The following is a 23,055-nucleotide window of genomic DNA, read 5'->3' on the forward strand; positions in this document are numbered from 1 at the left end:
CCAGGTATATTTACTGCATTTGCAATGTATATTGGAAATATATGTCAGGAGGATTGCTTAATGTATACTTGTGACAGATGGCACTATAGTGACATACAGTAGCAAATGTTACCCACAAACTCTCATGATGAAGAAAAAGCAGGCTGTGTGGAATGTGGACCTATTAATACATTTAAACTATATACTATATATGTTAAACCAGGAGCGGATTGGCCATAGACCTTAAAGGGAAACTTCAGTGACGGCCTGCAGGGTAACTAATGCTGTAATGTTCCTCTCCTGACTCTCAAATTCAACTGTACTACCATCCTGAGGCAACAGGAGAAGGAGGACAGAACAAAGTGACGGCGGGCACCGGCCACCACTGAGGGGCAGTTACTGGGGAGGTATTTTGTGATGCACTATGGTATCTAGTTCTGCTGGGGCAGTATATTGTGCTGCACGGTGTTATTTGGCTCTACTGGGTGGAATTGATTGCTGGAATACGGATCCGCAAAACACATACGGACGTCTGAATGGAGCCTTAAAAGGGGGGTGATCAATGATCAATGACAGGGGGGTGATCAGGGAATCTATATGGGGTGATCACCCCCCTGTCAGGCTCCATTCAGACGTCTGTATGTGTTTTGCGGATCCGATCCATGGATCCGTAAACCACATACGGACGTCTGAATAGAGCCTTAAAAGGGGGGTGATCAGGGAGTCTATATGGGGTGATCACCCCCCTGTCATTGATCACCCCACTGTAAGACTCCATTCAGACGTCCGTATGTGTTTTGCGGATCCGATCTTGCTTTGTTAGTGGAAAAAATGGGTTAAAATGAAATATTAGACAAAAAAATGAAATTCTCAAATTTCATCCCCATTTGCCAATAACTCTTGTGCAACACCTAAAGGGTTAACAACGTATGTAAAATCAGTTTTGAATACCTTGAGGGGTGTAGTTTCTTAGATGGGGTCATTTTTGGGTTGTTTCTATTATGTAAGCCTCGCAAAGCGACTTCAGACCTGAACTGGTCCCTAAAAATTGAATTTTTGTAAATTTCTGAAAAATTTCAAGATTTGCTTCTAAACTTCTAAGCCTTATAACATCCCCAAAAAATAAAATATCATTCCCAAAATAATTCAAACATGAAGTAGACATATGGGGAATGTAAAGTCATCACAATTTTGGGGGGTATTACTATGTGTGGCGGAACCCGCCTCGCCACTGGGCCTTGGAGAGGTCTGGCTGCCCGCCTCCAACTGCTGACTATGGTTCCCTGGTAAATTTGTACGTTTGAATGCAATTTGGGCCATCTGTGGACATATTATGACCTTTGGAAACAATACCCTTAAGACTGTGTAGCGGATTGCATTCGGGCTGTCTTAGATATTGTGTATGTTATTATGGGTTCGGTTAAATTGTATTGCTATGTGTTGTGGACTGTATGTATCTTGCTGTGATGTTTGCTATGTTGGAGGCATTGCTATTCTGTGCCTCTTCTCCTCCCCCTTTTTCCTGTCCCATTGTTACCCCAGCAAGTTGTTGTCTCAGGGACACTGGGAGACCAGTTTGAACCAGCTGCTCTGTCCCCCCTCAAATCTCCCATCAGCCCTTGCTATTGTCGGGTCCCACCCTCTCTTGTACCATAGCCCTCCATGTGCCCTATTGTATGGAAATGTAGGTGTGCTATGTCTAAATAAAGTCAGTTCCTGTTTTAACCCTCAAGGTGAAGTGTCGTCTCATTCTTGGGGGAGGATTTATTACATGCTGTCCCAGTTTGACTGCTAGGAGTGTAAACCTATTTGTATGGTTTCCTATTCCACTGTCTACAGCATTCATATGCTTGAGAGGAATTATATGCTGCTTCGGTTCGGTGATTGTGGTGTCTGCCAGAGTGCTTGGAAACCTCAGGAAAACGCTAGAAGCATCCATCAACGGAGGTACTCAGTCGGGGTGCCAGGTGATATGTTACATTGGTGGCAAGCAGTGGGATGGCGTCCTGGTGTGAGAGGAACAACACCCTGGAGACACAGGAATTATTATGGAGCGGCATAGAACCAGCGACTCCCTGGACAATGCTCGAGGTAGGAAATGAATTTAACCGGAGGTTACAGAACCTCTTGGCACCACTGGTCAAGCCAATAGGAGAGGCAACCAGGTTGGACTGCAGAGAGAGCGCACGACAAGAGATGTGGGAAGAAACCCTAGAAGGTGTCCAGCGCTGGCGAGGTGAGCGTCTTCCCAGCAAGGAGCAGCGGTTACAGGCCAGAGTGGCCCTACGGATACCTTTGCTGGGAGAACAGGCCCAGGAGGAATTGGTGATGCGCTTAATTCACTGGCATGGAGGGAACTGGGTCTCGATGATGCATACCAAGCGCTACGTTGGTACGCTGTTCAGCGGGTTCCCAGAATGGCCAAATTTGACAAACCAGAGGGCAAGGATTATAATGGCCCTGGCTTATTATGGGGGACCTTTGCAGAACCGGAATTTGGGAGTGCGGCCGAGTCACGGCTTTGGGACATATTTGACTACAGAGAGGCCGTGCTGGATCTCCCTATGGCCGAAGACCTAAGGCCAGACCTTATTGAACTAGCTGTCCAGGAATGGGAACTGGAGCAGGGTTACCAGCACCTGTTCAGCTCCAGTCAGTCACCCTATACCCTGCAAGTACCACCGGAGCAGTGGGAGGTCGAACAGAATTATGCGGACTCATATAATCAAGTGACACCGCCTGTCTCTAACCTGATGGGGCTTATGGACTGTACACCATTGGGAGCGGTGAGTTTCGTTCCCCCTCCCTAACAACTAAGCCCGTCATCAGGAGACTTGCATTCGGTACCTCCTACTCCCCAACCAGCCCCAGAAATGAGGGACCTTATCGACTGGTCCTGGGAGGACCCACAGATGGCAGGTGGAGATGGGAACGAGGTCTCTCTACCGGCCCTACAGGGATGCTGGCCCGCCTGCCCAGATCTCCAACGGCAGTACATATCACAGGGAGAGGAGACAACCGGTCTCTCTTCCCAGCGGCAACCTGAGTTTCAGGGGGAGGAGATGTGGGGTGCCTCTGCCCTACAGCAACCAGAGTCCTGGGGAGGAGAGGCAACCAGCCTCATCTTCCACCAGCAGCCGGAGATACCGGGAAAAGGGGAACACAAGCCCCTCTGCACGGCCGCAGATGAGACCGCAGGCTCGGTGCCAGTTCTACAGGGATGCTGGACGGTCGGTCCAGATGCCCCATCCATCTCCAGGGATACCAGGAGGAGGAGGTAAGCGAGCCTCCCCCTTCCCAGCTACTTCCCAACCGAGTTCTGGGGGCAGGGGATGAGCCTGCGATACCCACTGATCCCTTCCCAGAAGAAGAGCTGGCATCCGGGCAGAGCACCGCTAGCCTCTGCTCCACCGACCCCCTTGTTACAGGACTGGCTTGTACCCCCCTTGCCCCAGCAGAAGTGCTGGCATCTGGGCAGAACACTGCTGGCCGCTGTTCCCCAAGTAGCCCCAGCGGTTTGCCTAGCACACCAAGGGGAGACAGTAAGCCCCACAACAGTAACGGTGCAGATGGGACCGTAGTCTCTGTACCTGCACCACTGGAGATATGGACAGTCTGTCCTGGTCCACAACAACAGGATGATGTATTGGAAGGAGAGGCAGTCTGTTTTCCCCTACAACAAGGGAGGGTGTCGCAGAGAGAGGAGCCTGTTACCCCTTCCCCCCAGCAACAGCTTTGTTCAACCAGGGGAGAGGGCACCCTGGTTACCTTCCCCCCAAGCCATGGATCTACAACTGGGCACAAGCGGCAGGGGGCCATAGGGACAACTACACCCTGTGAGAAAAGCCGGCTGACTATCAGAGCCCCAGACCGACTGGAGGTCTGGAGTCTGGATAGTCTCAATGGTAAAGGGGAGAAATGTGGCGAAACCCGCCTCGCCACTGGGCCTTGGAGAGGCCTGGCTGCCCGCCTCCTACCTGCTGACTATGGTCCCCTGGTAAATTTGTACGTTTGAATGCAATTTGGGCCATCCGTGGACATATTATGACCTTTGGAAACAATGCCCTTTTAAGACTGTGTAGCGGATTGCATTCGGGCTGTCTTAGATATTGTGTATGTTATTATGGGTTCGGTTAAATTGTATTGCTATGTGTTGTGGACTGTTAAGGGCTATGTTGGAGGCATTGCTATTCTGTGCCTCTTCTCCTCCCCCTTTTTCCTGTCCCATTGTTCCCCCAGCAAGTTGTTGTCTCTGGGAGACCAGTTTGAACCAGCTGCTCTGTCCCCCCTCAAATCTCCCATCAGCCCTTGCTATTGTCGGGCCCCACCCTTACTTGTACCATAGCACTCCATGTGCCCTATTGTATGGAAATGAGGCTGTTGGGGGGGGTTTAAAGTAGGTGTGCTATGTCTAAATAAAGTCAGTTCCTGTTTTAACCCTCAAGGTGAAGTGTCGTCTCATTCTTGGGGGAGGATTTATTGCATGTTGTCCCAGTTTGACTGCTAGGAGTGTAAACCTATTCGTATGGTTTCCTATTCCACTGTCTACAGCATTCATATGCTTGAGAGGATTTATATGCTGCTTCGGTGATTGTGGTGTCTGCCAGAGTGCTTGGAAACCTCAGGAAAACGCTAGGAGCATCCGTCAACGGAGGTGCTCAGTCGGGGTGCCAGGTGATCCGTTACACTATGTATTACAGAAGTAGAGAAACTGAAACTTTGAAATTTGCTAATTTTGCCAAATTTTTGTTAAATTAGGTATTTTTGGGTTCAAAAAACACATTTTTTTTTACTTAATTTTACCAGTGTCATGAAGTACAATATGTGACGAAAAAACAATGTCAGGACGGCCTGGATAAGTCAAAGCGTTTTAAAGTTATCAGCACTTAAAGTGACACTGGTCAGATTTGCAAAAAACGGCCTGGTCCTAAGGTGTAATAAGGCTGTGTCCTTAAGGGGTTAAAGGAGTTTTCCAGGCAGATAGCCTTAAAAATTGTAACAAAGCATCACTTACCTCCACAATTTCCTGCCGCTGTGTTCAGACGCTGCCCTGGTCCATGCTGCTCTCTACTTTGTATTCTGTCTGGAAACGCTGGAAAAAGCAGGAAATGCCGACTCAGCCAATTACTAGCCTTAGCGTAATCAGCAGCAGCCAGTGATTGGATGAGTGGGCCTTTCCTGACATTTCAAGCAGGGGCGGACACAGACAGCAGAGGGCCCCTGTGCAAAGAACATCCCCGGGGCCGGCCGGCAGGCACATTCATACATGCAGGGCCTCTCACATACACACATTGTCATACATGCAGTGCCTCTCACATACACACATTGTCATACATGCAGTGCCTCTCACATACACACACTGTCATACATGCAGTGCCTCTCACATACACACACTGTCATACATGCAGACACTCTCACATACACAGACTGTCATACATGCAGACACTCTCACATACACACACTGTCATACATGCAGGGCAGGCACTCTTTTACACTACATTACATATAGATCCCTTCCTCACCTCCTGGCTCTGTATTGTGGTTCTTGTGTCCTCAGCCAGGCTCCTTCCCCTCTCAGTAGCAGGCTCAGGCCCCTCCCCTTCTCAGTAGCAGGCTCAGGCTCCTCCCCCTCTCAGTAGCATGGCTCGGTCTCCAGAAAGCAGCAGCCATTCCTTCCTTCTAGCAGAGCTGGCTCATTGGAGGAGAGGCTGTCAGTGCTTTTGAGTGACAGTTTGTAGACCAATCAGCTCTCCTGGTCAGTAAGGTTGGGTCCACAAGGTCCTATTTTTGATAGAATTGCGGCAAAATGCAGTGGGGTTTTTTTTCCCCGCGATTTGTTTAAAAGCAGACCCTGTGGATCCAGCCTTACTGACCAGGAGTGCTGATTACACTAAAACCTGCCAGCCCTCCTATGAATCAGTGCTGCTATTCTGACCAGCAGATCATCTCTCAGTCCCTCTGAAGTTCAGGAAGGGGGCCCCACTGCAGCCAGCTACTTTTCCTACAGTGGGAGGAGCTTACCGGCAACTCAGAAAGCTCATTTGTTAGTCAGGCTCTCCCCAGTGGGCCAGTCCAGGCTGGGCCCCCTCACACTCTGGGCCCCTGTGCAGCTGATTTTAAGCATGCACAGCCAAGACAAGAAGAGTAGAGCAGCAGGGAATGTGGACACAGTGGCAGGGATTGGTGGATTTTATACTTCTTTTCTATTTACATTTTTGGACCAGTTTTTTTTTTATAAAAATCTCTCCAAAAAACACTGCTAATATTCTATTTTGACAATATTTCTACTCTGTACAGCTACACGTAATGAAACTGCAGCATCTTAGGTGTTAATGAGGGGAGCAGAACCTCCATTTTGTTTGCAGTAGATGTTATACGTGTAGGACACTGTGTTCCTTTACCTGATGCACGCAGACATTGCACTTATCACAGAACACCATCTCATTTCCATCTTCACCCTCAGGTGAGCGGCAAACATCACAGACGACATCTTCATCATATTCGATCCCCAACCCTTCCTCTGTCTCAATGGCCACATTCATATTCTTATAGCAGAGCATCTCTAACTCCTCCAGGACTTTCTCTAGGGTGAGCTCATCCAGCCGTGGCATTTCTGTAGACAAGTAAAAGGTAGGAATATACTTTTCATCCTAAAGCAGGCACAGAAAACTCAGATATAGTAGAGACTTAATAGATCTTCTTCTTGAGAATTATAGTCACTGTTAAAATATTGTGCCGTCAGCAGTTTTTTACCAATGAAACTGGCTGACGCAGCTGGTCACGTATGCACAACCTCTCTCCATTCACACCGAGGGCCCCATTAGATAGGAAATAAAGGGGTTGCCCAGAAACAGTATTTAAGTAGAGCAGCTATTATAAATGACAGAGCCGTGTCAATGCTACATATGTCAGCACACAAGTACATTGTATATATGCAGTCAGTATCTATATTGCACATCCATAATGCACTCACCACTCATACATAGAAGTCTCTTGGGGGTCTTCTGAAGCTAGCACTTTGGAAGGGCTGAGGACAGCGGTAGGTTCCAGTACCTGCCAGGCATTTTATTCCAAATAAAAAGGTGCCGAGTGGTAAGGAAGTCTTGGCACACTCGTCATTGTCACTAAATAGGGGGCCTCCAATACAGATATTTCATACAAATGTCAAATATTGTGCATACCTTTGAAAATGTAGTTTATAAGAACAGGTGCTGCCCACAAAAATTGTAAAGGTGTGGGGTGCGTGGTGTGCTTCAGAGATGCTGCTACAGTTAGTGCTGCCACATCCAGATATGTACAATGACTGCATTACTTGTAAGTCCTGATCTGGTCTGACTATCGGTTTATGTATACACCTCAAAGCATTGTATCATTGTCTGAACTGCTGTACCTTATGTTTCATTGTTTAATAAAACAACTTTACAAAGACACACACTGTATATGAACACTCACCACATGCATGGACACACTTGCATACCATGGATATGGAAGCAGTCATACAAATCCTCACCTAAGACATTCCCCACCACATTTATACGCACACTGACCACATACATAGAAAGGATCATACGCACACTGACCACATACATAGAAAGGATCATACACACACTGACCACATACATAGAAAGGCTCATACACACACTGACCACATACATAGAAAGGCTCATACACACACTGACCACATACATAGAAAGGCTCATACACACACTGACCACATACATAGAAAGGATCATACACACACTGACCACATACATAGAAAGGCTCATACACACACTGACCACATACATAGAAAGGCTCATACACACACTGACCACATACATAGAAAGGCTCATACACACACTGACCACATACATAGAAAGGCTCATACACACACTGACCACATACATAGAAAGGCTCATACACTCACTGACCACATACATATATAGGATCATACACACACTGACCACATACATATATAGGATCATACACACACTGACCACATACATATATAGGATCATACACACACTGACCACATACATAGAAAGGCTCATACACACACTGACCACATACATATATAGGATCATACACACACTGACCACATACATAGAAAGGCTCATACACACACTGACCACATACATAGAAAGGCTCATACACACACTGACCACATACATAGAAAGGCTCATACACACACTGACCACATACATATATAGGATCATACACACACTGACCACATACATAGAAAGGCTCATACACACACTGACCACATACATAGACAGGATCATACACACACCGACCACATACATAGAAAGGCTCATACACACACCGACCACATACATAGAAAGGCTCATACACACACTGACCACATACATAGAAAGGCTCATACACACACTGACCACATACATAGAAAGGATCATACACACACTGACCACATACATAGAAAGGCTCATACACACACTGACCACATACATAGAAAGGCTCATACACACACTGACCACATACATATATAGGATCATACACACACTGACCACATACATAGAAAGGCTCATACACACACTGACCACATACATAGACAGGATCATACACACACCGACCACATACATAGAAAGGCTCATACACACACCGACCACATACATAGAAAGGCTCATACACACACCGACCACATACATAGAAAGGCTCATACACACACTGACCACATACATAGAAAGGCTCATACACACACTGACCACATACATAGAAAGGCTCATACACACACTGACCACATACATAGAAAGGCTCATACACACACTGACCACATACATAGAAAGGCTCATACACACACTGACCACATACATAGAAAGGCTCATACACACACTGACCACATACATAGAAAGGCTCATACACACACTGACCACATACATAGAAAGGCTCATACACACACTGACCACATACATAGAAAGGCTCATACACACACTGACCACATACATATATAGGATCATACACACACTGACCACATACATAGAAAGGCTCATACACACACTGACCACATACATAGACAGGATCATACACACACCGACCACATACATAGAAAGGCTCATACACACACCGACCACATACATAGAAAGGCTCATACACACACTGACCACATACATAGAAAGGCTCATACACACACTGACCACATACATAGAAAGGCTCATACACACACTGACCACATACATAGAAAGGCTCATACACACACTGACCACATACATAGAAAGGCTCATACACACACTGACCACATACATAGAAAGGCTCATACACACACTGACCACATACATAGAAAGGCTCATACACACACTGACCACATACATAGAAAGGCTCATACACACACTGACCACATACATAGAAAGGCTCATACACACACTGACCACATACATAGAAAGGCTCATACACACACTGACCACATACATATATAGGATCATACACACACTGACCACATACATAGAAAGGATCATACACACACTGACCACATACATAGAAAGGCTCATACACACACTGACCACATACATAGAAAGGCTCATACACACACTGACCACATACATAGAAAGGCTCATACACACACTGACCACATACATATATAGGATCATACACACACTGACCACATACATAGACAGGATCATACACACACCAACCACATACATAGACAGGCTCATACACACACCGACCACATACACAGATGGGATCATACACACACTGACCACATACATAGGCTCATACAAACACTGACTACATACATAGACAAGATCATACACACACTGACCACATACATAGATGGAATCATACACACACTGACCACATACATAGGCTCATACAAACACTGACTACATACATAGACAAGATCATACACACACTGACCACATACATAGATGGGATCATACACACACTGACCACATACATAGGCTCATACAAACACTGACTACATACATAGACAAGATCATACACACACTGACCACATACAGTACAGTCCAAAAGTTTGGACACACCTTCTCATTCAAAAAGTTTACTTTATTTTCATGACTATGAAAATTGTAGATTCACACTGAAGGCATCAAAACTATGAATTAACACATGTGGAATTCTATACATAACAAAAAAAGTGTGAAACAACTGAAAATATGTCATATTCTAGGTTCTTCAAAGTAGCCACCTTTTCCTTTGATTACTGCTTTGCACACTTTTGGCATTCTCTTGATGAGTTTCAAGAGGTAGTCACCTGAAATGGCCTTCCAACAGTCTTGAAGGAGTTCCCAGAGATGCTTTGCACTTGTTGGCCCTTTTGCCTTCACTCTGCGGTCCAGCTCACCCCAAACCATCTCGATTGGGTTCAGGTCCGGTGACTGTGGAGGCCAGGTCATCTGGCGCAGCACCCCATCACTCTCCTTCATGGTCAAATAGCCCTTACACAGCCTGGAGGTGTGTTTGGGGTCATTGTCCTGTTGAAAAATAAATGATGGCCCAACTAAACGCAAACCGGATGGAATAGCATGCCGCTGCAAGATGCTGTGGTAGCCATGCTGGTTCAGTATGCCTTCAATTTTGAATAAATCCCCAACAGTGTCACCAGCAAAGCGCCCCCACACCATCACACCTCCTCCTCCATGCTTCACTGTGGGAACCAGGCATGTAGAGTCCATCCGTTCACCTTTTCTGCGTCACACAAAGACATGGTGGTTGGAACCAAAGATCTCAAATTTGGACTCATCAGACCGAAGCACAGATTTCCACTGGTCTAATGTCCATTCCTTGTGTTCTTTAGCCCAAACAAGTCTCTTCTGCTTGTTGCCTGTCCTTAGCAGTGATTTCCTATCAGATATTCTACCATGAAGGCCTGATTCACACAGTCTCCTCTTAACAGTTGTTCTAGAGATGTGTCTGCTGCTAGAACTCTGTGTGGAATTGACCTGGTCTCTAATCTGAGCTGCTGTTAACCTGCGATTTCTGAGGCTGGTGACTTGGATAAACTTATCCTCCGCAGCAGAGGTGACTCTTGGTCTTCCTTTCCTGGGGCGGTCCGCATGTGAGCCAGTTTCTTTGTAGCGCTTGATGGTTTTTGTGACTGCACTTGGGGACACTTTCTTAAAGTAATGATGGCCACTCGTTTTTCTTTACTTAGCTGCTTTTTTCTTGCCATAATACAAATTCTAACAGTCTATTCAGTAGGACTATCAGCTGTGTATCCACCTGACTTCTCCACAACGCAACTGATGGTCCCAACCCCATTTATAAGGCAAGAAATCCCACTTATTAAACCTGACAGGGCACACTTGTGAAGTGAAGACCATTTCGGGTGACTACCTCTTGAAGCTCATGAAGAGAATGCCAAGAGTGTGCAAAGCAGTAATCAAAGCAAAAGGTGGCTACTTTGAAGAACCTAGAATATGACATATTTTCAGTTGTTTCACACTTTTTTGTTATGTATATAATTCCACATGTGTTAATTCATAGTTTTGATGCCTTCAGTGTGAATCTACAATTTTCATAGTCATGAAAATAAAGTAAACTCTTTGAATGAGAAGGTGTGTCCAAACTTTTGGTTTGTACTGTACATAGATGGGATCATACACACACTGACCACATAAATAGACATGATCATACACACACTGAACACATACATAGACATGATCATACACACACTGAACACATACATAGACAGGCTCATACACACACTGACAACATACATAAATAGATCACATGCACACCGACCACATACATAGGTTCATACACACATTGACCACATGCATAGATAGGATCACATGAGTGGTTTGCCGGCGGCAGATCATTATTAGACACCATGATCTGCCGTCTGCAAACAATTTTTTTTAGCAGCATTTGGACTGCCCGATGATCAAGCTATTGCTCATTATCGGGCAAAATGCTGCTTGTTTTTTTGCATATTTATGTTTATCCTTACAGTATTTTTACTATATATTTTTTGTCTGTGTATAGATTCATTGTGCTGAAGAAGGTCTTATGACCGAAACATCCAACAGTAATGAGTCTTTCTGGCAAACACATATTCACATTTGTCCAGATTTATTGCGACTATATGCATCAATAAAACTCTGTGTATAATATAAACTGATAAGTGCCGTGGTACTAGCTATATGATATTGTGAACATTCACCTACCAGGGGCACCACACTTTCTCAACGGAGAGCAGGTGTCAACACTTTATTTTGAGGATCTCAACTATACATACCCATTTTTCTGAACTCTGTGTTAACAAGTTCCAACCAGTATGTGTCCACCTCATCCAGGTCATATCTGCAGGATCTCTGTGTCAGAGTCTGGAAGCCCCTTGGAGGCTCTATTTCAGGAAATGAATCTTCTACTGTTGATGGTGAAATTTCCTCCTGTGTTTCGAACAACCTAAGCCAAGATAAAAAAAAGGTAATGGCTCAATACTATTCTTTATCTGGTTTCATGCTGCTTTAAGTATATAAAAAAAAAAATGATAAAGTATATAAGTGTACACAGCAAATACATGTTGACTGTAAGACCGCTTTATATGAGCACTCAAACAATGCAGATAAAAGTTTCAGATTGAAAAAAAATGTTATGCTTGTCACAACCAATGGAACAAAACTGTATGAGAACCAAAAGATTTCATACTACTGATCACGATTCTATCATCTGAATATATAACACACAATAGTAAAACAATCCATAAAACTGGTGTTAGAAATGCAGTCTTCTTAAATGTTCACCAGTATCTTCTGTGTGCTTTCCACATCCATTGGTTTGTTCCACAAACATTAGAACATGTCCTATTTCTGGCCCAAATGCAGACCATAGACCCATTGAAGTCAATGGATCCGGCAAAAGACAGACACAACATGGACGTCACATGGATATCATTCGTATTTTCCGTATACGCGATTTGCAGACTGCAAAATACATATGGTTGTGTGAATGCACCCTTATTGTAAGGAAGTGGCAGCTAGGAGTAATAACAGCTCAGACACAAAATGGTAGACTATGCAAACTGCATCGAGAGACGCCACAGAGAGCTAAGGTGTGTAACACAGAATCTGACTATCCTCTGTTTGCACAACTCACTAATTGAGTTTCAAACTGTCTCTGAAGTGATGTCAGCACAAGAACTGAACATCAGGAGATATCAACACCATCAAACACTGGCTGGACTCGAGTGAGGTAAATCGTGAGTCATATTTCGATATGTTTGGTCTAGGCCCCTTAGTTCTAGTGAAGGTTAAGGTTAATTTGGACAATTGTTTCCTTTCATCTTTGTGGGAACAGTTTGTGGAAGGCCCTTTTTTGTTCCAGCATGAGTGGCTTGCACAGAACCCTAAACTCTACCCCTGTTAAAACACTTGGGATGAATTGGAGCTTCGTTTATGAACTAGACCTTCTGATCTAACAATGTCTGGCTGTACAAATGCTCTTTAGGCCTCATGCAAATCGTGTATCTGCAAAGCCCAGATGTGAGCATGCCACCAGTTTTTCTCCCGTCTAGAGAAAAGTCCTATTCTTGACTGTAAAACAGACAAGAATAGGGCATGTTCTATCTTTTTGTGGGGCCACAGAACGGATTAACAGATGTGAACAGCACACAGCCCCTCTGAGATGATATTATGGCCGTGTGATTGAGGACTTAGGCTGAATGGGCACAAATTTCCACAGACACATTCCAAAATATTGTGGTAAGTCTTCCCAGAAGAGAACACAAAATATATGACTGATCCTTGGGACCTTTGCCAATTATGAAAACAAGGGTGCCATGTTCCCTAGTTTGAATGGAGTGAAAGTCTTACATACACGCTGCTACTTTCAAAGTCTATGAGACTGACCATAATGCCTTACCAAGCACAGTGCCGTACATTGTGCTTGGTATTGCAGCTCAGTCCCATTGACTTGAAATACATTGAACTGCAACTAGGTCACGTGATCAATGTAGGGTGACGTCAGTAACCTAGGAAGAGGCCACGGCGCTCACTGAGCGCCTGGCCTCTTCTAACAGCTGATCGGAGGGGGGTCCCAGAAGTTAGACCCCCGCTGATCTGATATTAATGACCTATCCTGAGGAAAGGTCATCAATATTCGTTTCATGGATAACCCCTTTAAAGGAGTCGTACACTTATTTACTTCTTTACAATTAATGGCCTATTCTCATGATAGGTCTATCTATCCTCATATCTATCTATCTCTATCTCTCCTCATATCTATCTATCTATCTATCAACTCAAATAAGCTTTATTGGCAGGACTAAATACATTTTAGCATTGCCAAAGCAAGTGGGAAATAATTGGGTAGGGTTGGGGAATGGGGACAAATCCAGGGTGGGGAAATAGGAGTCCATGGTACTGTATATCAGACCCCTCTCAGTCCACGGCAGGCAGTAATATATTGTGCTGCTGTGGCCGCTGTGTTCGCCTCTTTCCCCAGCAGTACGGAGAGTATCACTTCCTCCTCCATGGAGGTGAAGTTTGGGCAGAAATCAGTCTCCTGAAGTGAGAATCCCTCACTGCTGAGTATTTGGGGCACCGTAGTAGGAAATGAGCCTTATCCTCTATGCCCTACTGGTCACACTGCTGGAACAGTCTGCTCTCCCATGGCATGTACCTGTGTCGGTGACGCCCGGATTCAATGAGCAGGCTGTGGGCGCTCAGTCTGTACTGGTCAGGATCTGTCGGTCTCTGGGGTTGGAGAGTTTCTCCAGATATGGGGCCAGTTTGTACTCAGTCTGCAGGCTCTGGTATACTGTCAGCTTCTGTGATGTTCGTATGTCATTCCTCCAGAAGCTGATATACTCCTCTTTTTCCTTGGGTATCATCCTGTGGATTTCCCCCTTTGCCAGGCTGTACTGATTGGTGGCTTGGGCAGGCTGGGCTTGGGTGACTTGTTGCTGGGTGCTTTGTCTTTTTTGGGCTTTTTGGTGTAGCAAGGCTTTGGAATCGTAGCTCAGACTGCTGCTATGCAGATGGGTTATGAATGATAGCACCTCTTCTGGACAGCAAAGTTAACTGTGAATCTGCCAAGTTCTGCTCGACAGGCACTGTTTGAGGTGCTCCTGTGGACCTGGAGTCCCACTTTGCCCAGTCTGGGTATGTGTCTGGGCCCCAGATTTTGCTGCCATACAGGAGGATTGGGGCGATGATGGTGTCAAGGATTTAAGCCAATATTTTAAGAAAATAAAGACACCTTCTGATGGGATAGAAGGTTTTACTCGCCTTGTCTTTCAGTGTTTCCATGGCTTTCTTAAAACTCCCCGATCGGCTGATTTCTAGGCCCAGGTAGGTGTAGCTGTCAGTTTCTGAAAGTGGACAGTTGTTTAGCAGGAAGGGAGAACGCCCGGCTGCTTTCCAGTTTCTTTTCTGGAACACTATGATGTTGATTTTTTTTGGATTGATGGGCAGTGCCCACGTGTTACTGAACTTCTCCAGGATTTTCTGGTTATCTTGGAGACCGTTTTCAGTTGGGGATAGTACCAGAAGATCATCTGCATAAAGGAGACATTTCACCTCGGTGTCATAGAGGGTGAGACCAGGTGCTGAGGAGGACTCCAGAGCCACCGCCAGCTCATTGATATAGATGTTAAAGAGGGCTGACCTGAGGCTGCAGCCATGTCTGAGTCCTCGGCTCTGCCGGGAATAAGCCGTTCTCCTGCCATTTATCTTAACGCTGCATGTTCTCAGTTTAGGAACTTCTGATGACAGCTTATGTTTTTCCTCCTATTCCACTTTCGAGAAGTTTCAGGAATAGGACTGGGTGCCACACTGTCAAAGACCTTCTTAAAGTCCACAAAGCAGGCATAGATCTTTCCATGCTTTGTATTGTGGACATGGCTCTTGATGAGGCTCTGCAGGGTGTAGATGTGGTCCATAGTGCGGTAGTTTGGCATGAAGCCTGCTTGGCTTCTGCTGAGGAAGTTGTGCTGGGTGAGGAAGCTGAGGATCCTCTTATTCAGGATACTGCTAAGGAGTTTCCCCAGGTGGCTGCTGATGTATATCCCTCTATAGTTGGCTGGGTCGTACCTGTCCAGCTCTGGGGGAAAGTAGTCGGCACATTGTAGAGTTTTACTAAAGCTGTCAGGATACCTGGTGGGCTGTATCTCATCTGGGCCACTAGCTTTTATACTCTTTATCACAGAGATCCTCTCTGTTATCTCCTGCAGTGTGATCGGTATGTCTAGAGGGTTTTTGAAATCTTAATTTTCTTTTCCTCCATATCCTTCAGCTTTTTCGAGATTTATTTTTGTTCTGGGCTTTGGTCCTCTCTTGAGACGTCTTTGGAAAGATCCTTGAAGTACTGGAGCCAGATATTGCCGTTTTGGATGTGGAGGTTGGTGTTCTTGCTCGTTTTGTCCATATGCTTCCATAGTTCCCAGAAGGAGTTGTCCTGGAGAGCGTCTTGAACTTGGAGGAGCTTGGTTGAGATGTTGCCTTGCTTTTTAAGAATGTTTTTTTTATTGCCTTTGTATGTTGTTGTAGGCTTTCCTCAGATTGGTGTTGTTCGGATCTTGGCGTTTCCTATTTGAGGCCATTCTTAGCGCCTTCCTTATATCTTTACTCTCCCGGTCGAACCAACTGTTGTGTTGTTGCTTTTTTGGCCTTTTGTTGCATCTTTTGAGGTCAAACACATCCACCATGGTGTAAAGTATATTATTAAAGTTATTACAATACACAAGAGAAAAGAACAGTATATTAGCGTCTGGAGGAACAAAATACGAACTTCACAGAAGCTGACAGTATACCAGAGCCTGCAGAGGGAGTACAAATTGGCCCCATGTCTGGAGAAACTTCCCAATCCAAGAGACCGACAGATCCTGAGCCGGTACAGACTGAGCGCCCATAGACTGATCATTAAATCTGGGCGTCACTGACAGAGGTACATGCATAGGGAGAGCAGACTGTGCCAGCAGTGCGACCAGGAGGCCGTGGAGGATGAGGCTCATTTCCTGCTGCGGTGCCCCAAATACTCAGCAATGAGGGAGACTAACTTCAGGAGACTGTCTGGTCTCTGCCCAGACTTCACCTCCATGGAGGAGGAAGAAAGACTCTCCATACTGCTGGGGGAAGTGGAGAACACAGCAGCCATAGCAGCACAATATATTACTGCCTGCCATAGACTGAGAGGAGCCTGATAAACCATGGACTCCTTTATCCCCACCCTGGACGTGTCCCCACCCCCAAACCTACCCAATTATTTCCCACTTGCTTTGACAATGCTAAAATGTATTTAGTCCTGCCAATAAAGCTTATTTGATATGACTTATGGTCCCTTACCGCAAGATTTACTCCTTCTGGGTTCAGCCTATACACTTTACTATGGAAGTTATGGAGCATCTCATGGATGTCTGTGCTGTTTATGGTCTCCATATAATTGGGGCTGACATCTTGGACCATTTAAAATCTCTAAAAACTTTATCTATCTCTCTGTCTATGTCCTATCTGTCTATCTATCTCCTATCTATCTGTCTCATATCTGTCTATGGCCAGGCTGTGGGCGCTCAGTCTGTAGCGGCTCAGGATTTTACGGTCTCTGGGGTTCCCTAGTTTCTCCAGGTATGGGACCAGTTTGTAGTCTCTCTGCAGGCTCTAGTACACCGTCAGCTTCAGGGATGCTCTCACCTCCTTCCTCCATTCACTGACGTATTCCTCTTGTCTCTTGTTTACCGTGTTCCTGATCCCGGCATTTGTGAGGTGGTGTGGGGTGATTATCTGGTCGGGCTGGGTTTCATTAAGTTGACTTGGGGTCTTTGCCTTGTCTTTGATCCCTTGGTGTAGCAAGGCTTTATGATGATGTGAGCCTTCACTACTACCATGTAGATGGCCCCAGAATGATAGCGCCCTCTTATAAATTGTAAAGTGTAGAGGGAATCTGCCCAGCTCCCCTCGGCAGGCACTGTTAGACATGCTCTGATGGACCTGGAGGAGATGCTTACAGAATTCCAGGTGGAATATTTATGTTGGGCTGGAATCCCATCTTGACTAGTCGGGGTACATGTGAAGGCCCCAGACTTTACTGCCATACAGGAGGATTGGTGCAATGATGGAGTCAAAGATTTTAAGCCTGACCTTCAAGGGTGCTTTGAGTTGGTACAGTCATCTTCTGATGTTGTAGAAGGTCTTGCATGCTTTGTCTTTCAGATCCTTAATGGCTGATTTGAAGCTCCCGGTTTGGTCAATTATCAGGCCCAGGTAGGTGTACCTGTTGGTGGCTGTATGAGGGTCTTTTTTAAATTGATGGGAAGGGCCAGCTGGTCTTGGAGACCTTTCTCAGTTGGTGATAGTAGAAGAAGATCATCCGCATAACGGAGAAATTTTACCTCAGTGTCATGGAGGATGAGACCTGGTGTTGAGGAGGACTCCAGAGCCGCTGCCAGCTCGTTGATGTAAATATTAAAGAGAGTTGGACTGAGGCTGCAGCCCTGTCTGACTCCTCGGCTCTGCTGGAAGTAAGCCGTTCTTTTCCCATTTACCTTCACGCTGCATAGATTCTTGGTGTTGGAGCTTTTGATGATGTTGTATGTCTTACCTCCTATTCCGCTCTGCAAAAGCTTCAGGAGCAATCCTGGGTGCTACACCGAGTCAAAGGCCTTTTTGAAGTCCATGAAACAAGTGTACATCTCCCTGCTTTGTATTGTGGACATGGCTCTGGATGAGACGGTGCAGGGTGTAGACGTGTTCTGTGGTGCGGTGGTTTAGCATGAACACAGCTTGGCTTTTACGGAGTACGTTGTGCTGGGTGAGAAAGCCGAGGATTCTCTGGTTCAGGATACTGTTAAATAGTTTCCCCACTGCTGACACATATCTCTCGGTTGTTGGCCGGGTCATACCTGTCCCCGCTCTTGTATATTGAGGTTATGACACCTTGGTTCCAAGCTTGGGGGAAGTAGCCAGCGCTTAGCACAATGTTGTACAGTTTTGCTGTGACTGCCTGTATTGCTGGTGGGCTGTACTTAATCATTTCGGGTGGGATGCCATCTGTGCTGCTGGCTTTCTTACCTCTTATGGTTGATATTTTCTCTGATATCTCCTGCAGTGTTATGGGGGAGTCTAGCGGGTTTTGGAAATCTTTAAGTATCTCTTCCATGCTCTTCAGTTTTTAGCTCATTTGTTCCTGGTCTGGGTTACGTTCTTCTTTTGGGATGTCTCTGTAGGGGTCAATGAAATACTGGAGCCAGATGTTGCCGTTTTGAATATGGAGGTTGTTTTTCTTCTCATTTGTGCCCAGGTGGTTCCATAGTTCCCAGAAGGAGTTATCTTGGAGGGCATCTATAAACTGTGTAAGTTTGGTTAAAGGTATATTCTTGCTTTTTCCTTCTGAGGAGGGTTTTGCCTCTGCATTGTGTCGTAGACTTCCCGCAGGTTGGTGTTGTTGGGATCTCTATACTTTTTATTTGAGGCTGATCTCAAGGTCTTCCGTACAGCTCTGCACTGTCCATCAAACCAAGCGTTGGGGTTATCTTCTATTTGCTTCAGGTGGCTATACTTTTTCAGGTCTGCCATTTCTGCCATGGTGTAAAATATATTATTAAGACCTCTAACAGCTTGGTTGACTCCTTCTGGGTTTATCTCAAACACCTTGTTGAAGTAGTAGAGCATCTCTTGGATTTCTGGTTTATCATGCACCTCTTTATATTTCTGAGTCGATGTCTTGGACCACTTATAAGATAGAGGTAGTGTGAAGAGCACCGGCTGCTGATGTATTTGTCCTAGTGGTTTGTTTGTGGACTTAATATATAGGGATGTTTGGTTGTGATCAGACAAGTGCAATTGTGGGCCGACTATGAAGGCCCCAATGTTTGTGGGGTCCATGTCTGTGTTGGCGTAGTCCATGCTACCCACATGGGAGTTTAATGTAGTCCTTCCTAAAGAGTCTTGGTGCGACCGTTAAGGATGTGGAGTCCTAGGCTTCAGCAAAGGATTAAAAAAAAAATTGGCACTTTCATTTACCGTGCTGTCGTAACTGCTCCTCTCTGTGTGTACTGAGCTGTCGCTGTCAGTCTGTGCTCCATATATATAGATGTGTCCATCTGTGGTCAGGTAGTCTCTTTCCCTGCCTGTTCTGGCATTGAGGTCTCCTATGATAAGGACTTTGCCCAGGGTTTTATAGTCAGCGATCTTCAGAATCTCAAAGCATTCTGGGTAGTAGTAGGGGAACTCAGGTGGTGGTATGTAGGCCGCACAGAGGTAGGTGTCGGACTAGAAGGTGAGGATGGAGCAGTCTATTCTGATCCAGATATGACTGTTTCCCTGTTTCACTGGTCTGATCTGCTCATGGAGCTCCACTTTATACCACACTAGTATTCCTCCCAAACAGCGGCCAAGTTTGGTAGCTTTATTATCCAGGCCCGGGGCAGAGATTTCCCTATATCCAGTGGGTGCCAGGGACTCGCTCTCTGCCTCAGTCTATGTTTCTAGAAGGAATGTCGATGTTTCTCAAACTCTAGGTGAAGTGTGGATCATTTACTTTACATCCAAAGGCTGACGCGTTCAGACCTTGGATGTTCCAGCTGCTGATTATAAAGAATGTCATAGCGGGTCCTTATACCTTGTAATGAGCGGGTTTCATAGGATGAGCTGGGGGTCTGACTGGTTCTGGTATGATAGATAAGGCTTGTGTTGTCCAGTCACTTGAATGTTTTACATAAAGTTCTGAGCAGGTTTTTTTTATCTCGTCTAGGTCTCTGCTCTGTATTTCTCTATGTGAAGCGGGTGGTTTCCTCCATGATTTTTTTCTTCTGGTGGCCCGCATTGGGGTACAGGGCCTTGTTTCCTGCTTGTCGTGTGGCGTTTGATAGTTGAGGTCTTTGTGTTGTCGGTGGACTTTCCCTGTTGTCTCCAAATAGGCCTGTGTAGGGTCTAGGCCAGTGGGTTCTGTTTAGTACAATGTCCTTAATTTCTTTGGCCAGGAGACTTCCTTACTTATTGAGGTGTTTGCTGTCACATAGCTGTTGAAGGCGGGGTGTTGTGCCAGGGTGATGTTTGGCACAGAGCTGATCTTAGCTGCTAGTTCAATGTTAATGGTTTGTATGGTATCATTGGGCACATCCTTTCTGGGCAGCAGGGATGACACTATTACTTTACTGGCCGCGAACTCCTGTTGTGCACTGTTTGCCAGCTGGGTCAGCCGTTCCGCGATCTGCTGCTGATGGTGGTGAAGGTTGTTTGTACCCATATGTATGATGATATTGGTTGGATTGGTGAACTGTGGATCGTTGATAACTGCTGTAACTTGTTCGATCGTTGCACAATTCATTTTTCTAACCCTTTCTTTTGGGAAAAGCCGCCTCATGTTCAGGTATTTCCCATTGGAGTCTATGATTAGTACTGTATCCGGACATTGGGGCTTAGGGGCCGATTGCTGTTTGGTGAAGGTTTCCTGGGTGCTGTTCGGTCCTGTTATTGGATCTTCATGTTGGTTTGTGCTTGGGGTACTAATAATTGTTGGCTCTGTCTCCGCGTGTAGCAATCCGCCATTGGTTGGTGTGGTTACATTCATTCCTGGTGTTGTTAATGTGTTACGGATCTTTGGTATAAAGTTCTAGACGCTGGTGGTCATGGTGTCTGTGCTTTTCCCTGACCCCCCTTCCTGATTCTGTATCTGCGTCTTTAGATCTGTTATCTCTTGTTATAGCTTTCTATTTTCTTGTTGTAGGACATCCAGTTTACATTGCATTTTTTCCCAGAACTGCTGTAAATTCACATTTGAGTTTGTGTATTTAATTAAGTGCTTTGTCATTTTTGTCACTTCGGTTTCTTTGAAGTTTTTCCTCCAATAGAACAAATTATCTTTCTAATTGAGATAAACTGTCTCTGAGAAAGCCAGGTGTTGGGTGGAAAGCATCCTCACTTAAAGCCTCTGGTTGGTCTTTGGGGGTTGTCTCTGGTTTTTCTGTTAAGTTGTCCTCATTGCCTTATATCATGATGGTGCTGGTGTTGTACAGATTTATGGCGAGTACAGTGTCCTCCTCATCCCCTGTTTCCTTTATCCTGATCTGTCAGCCCCTGTTGATGCAGTACTTTGATAGGTTAATATAATGTCTGCAGAAGGCTGTGTGCCAGGCAGACAGCTTCTCAGTGAAGAACACTACAGTCTGTTTTTCTCCTTTGTGGTTCCTTATAAGTGAAATCAGCAAAGAGGGTCTCTGGACTCTGTCTAATGGTGGCATCTTTTACAGCTTTCCTTGCTTGGGTGCTCCTCAGACCTTCTGAGTATGTTATCTCAGTGATGTCTGACCCCTGCTGGCTGAGGCTTGTGTCTTTTCCTCATCTACACTGCCGGACATTCCTTGTTCCAAAATGTGGTTTTCCATTTCTTAAATGATATCCTTATTTCTAAGGAGCTTGGTCTCTAGCAGTTTCTAGTGAGGTTGTGGGGGTTTGGTGTTGGAGCAGGAGCTCTTACCTGTGGTTGCTCAGTTCTTGGATGATGATGATGCTTGTTGTTTGCAGTCTGTCCTCTAACCAAAATTTGTGTTTTATCCTTTAAAATCCATAAGTTTTTCCTTTTTCATGAAGAGTGTTAGTCCTGCTCACTTCTGTATTCCATGGAGTTGATATTTCTCAGATTTTTTCTGGTCTTAAAATTTGTTCATTACAAGGTATAAACTGATAAAAACTCAGGAGCTCATGTTCAGTGCTGCTTACTCCTGGGGTCTATCTATTTACAAAAGCAAGAGAAAACAGATGCACATTCACTCTAGAGATCCAGTTTCAATCCTCTGGGACCACAGGCTAGGGGGTCCGCTGTCAAATCCAAAATAGAATACAGCACTCCAAAGTGAGGTGAATAGTTTGAAGGACCAAGTTTATTCCCCAAGCAATGTTTCAGCCCAGCACAATGAGGCCCTAGTCAAGGGCTCAAACGTCTATCTATCTATCTATCTATCTATCTATCTATCTATCTATACAAATAAAAATTCCACAGCACTTCAAAGAAAATTGAACACTGGTGCCAACGTACCAAGATTCTGAGATGATCTGAGTAAATATAATAGAGTTAAAATTCTCAAGACACTCTTTTTTATTTTGATTGCAGCAAAATTTGCCCTTGATCCAATTTGGCGGCCATGTTCCGGACATAGCCTAAAAGATAGGCCCCCTCACCCATTAT

At 45.3% G+C, this 23,055-nt stretch overlaps 1 protein-coding gene across 4 annotated transcripts in view; it reads right to left on the reverse strand.

Moving 5' to 3' along the window:
• JADE2 (jade family PHD finger 2) overlaps positions 1 to 23,055 on the reverse strand; it is a 350,683-nt gene that overhangs the window by 112,364 nt on the left and 215,264 nt on the right. For all 4 annotated transcript variants that reach the window (XM_044280921.1, XM_044280922.1, XM_044280920.1 and 1 more), the window contains 2 exons: positions 12,173 to 12,342; positions 6,381 to 6,592 (listed from right to left, as the gene is read on the reverse strand). In XM_044280921.1, coding sequence (XP_044136856.1) covers positions 6,381 to 6,592; positions 12,173 to 12,342 — 382 coding nt within the window. The remainder of the gene's footprint in view (positions 1 to 6,380; positions 6,593 to 12,172; positions 12,343 to 23,055) is intronic.

This window comes from Bufo gargarizans, chromosome 2 (assembly GCF_014858855.1).
Source record: "Bufo gargarizans isolate SCDJY-AF-19 chromosome 2, ASM1485885v1, whole genome shotgun sequence".
Classification (NCBI taxonomy): Eukaryota; Metazoa; Chordata; class Amphibia; order Anura; family Bufonidae; genus Bufo; species Bufo gargarizans.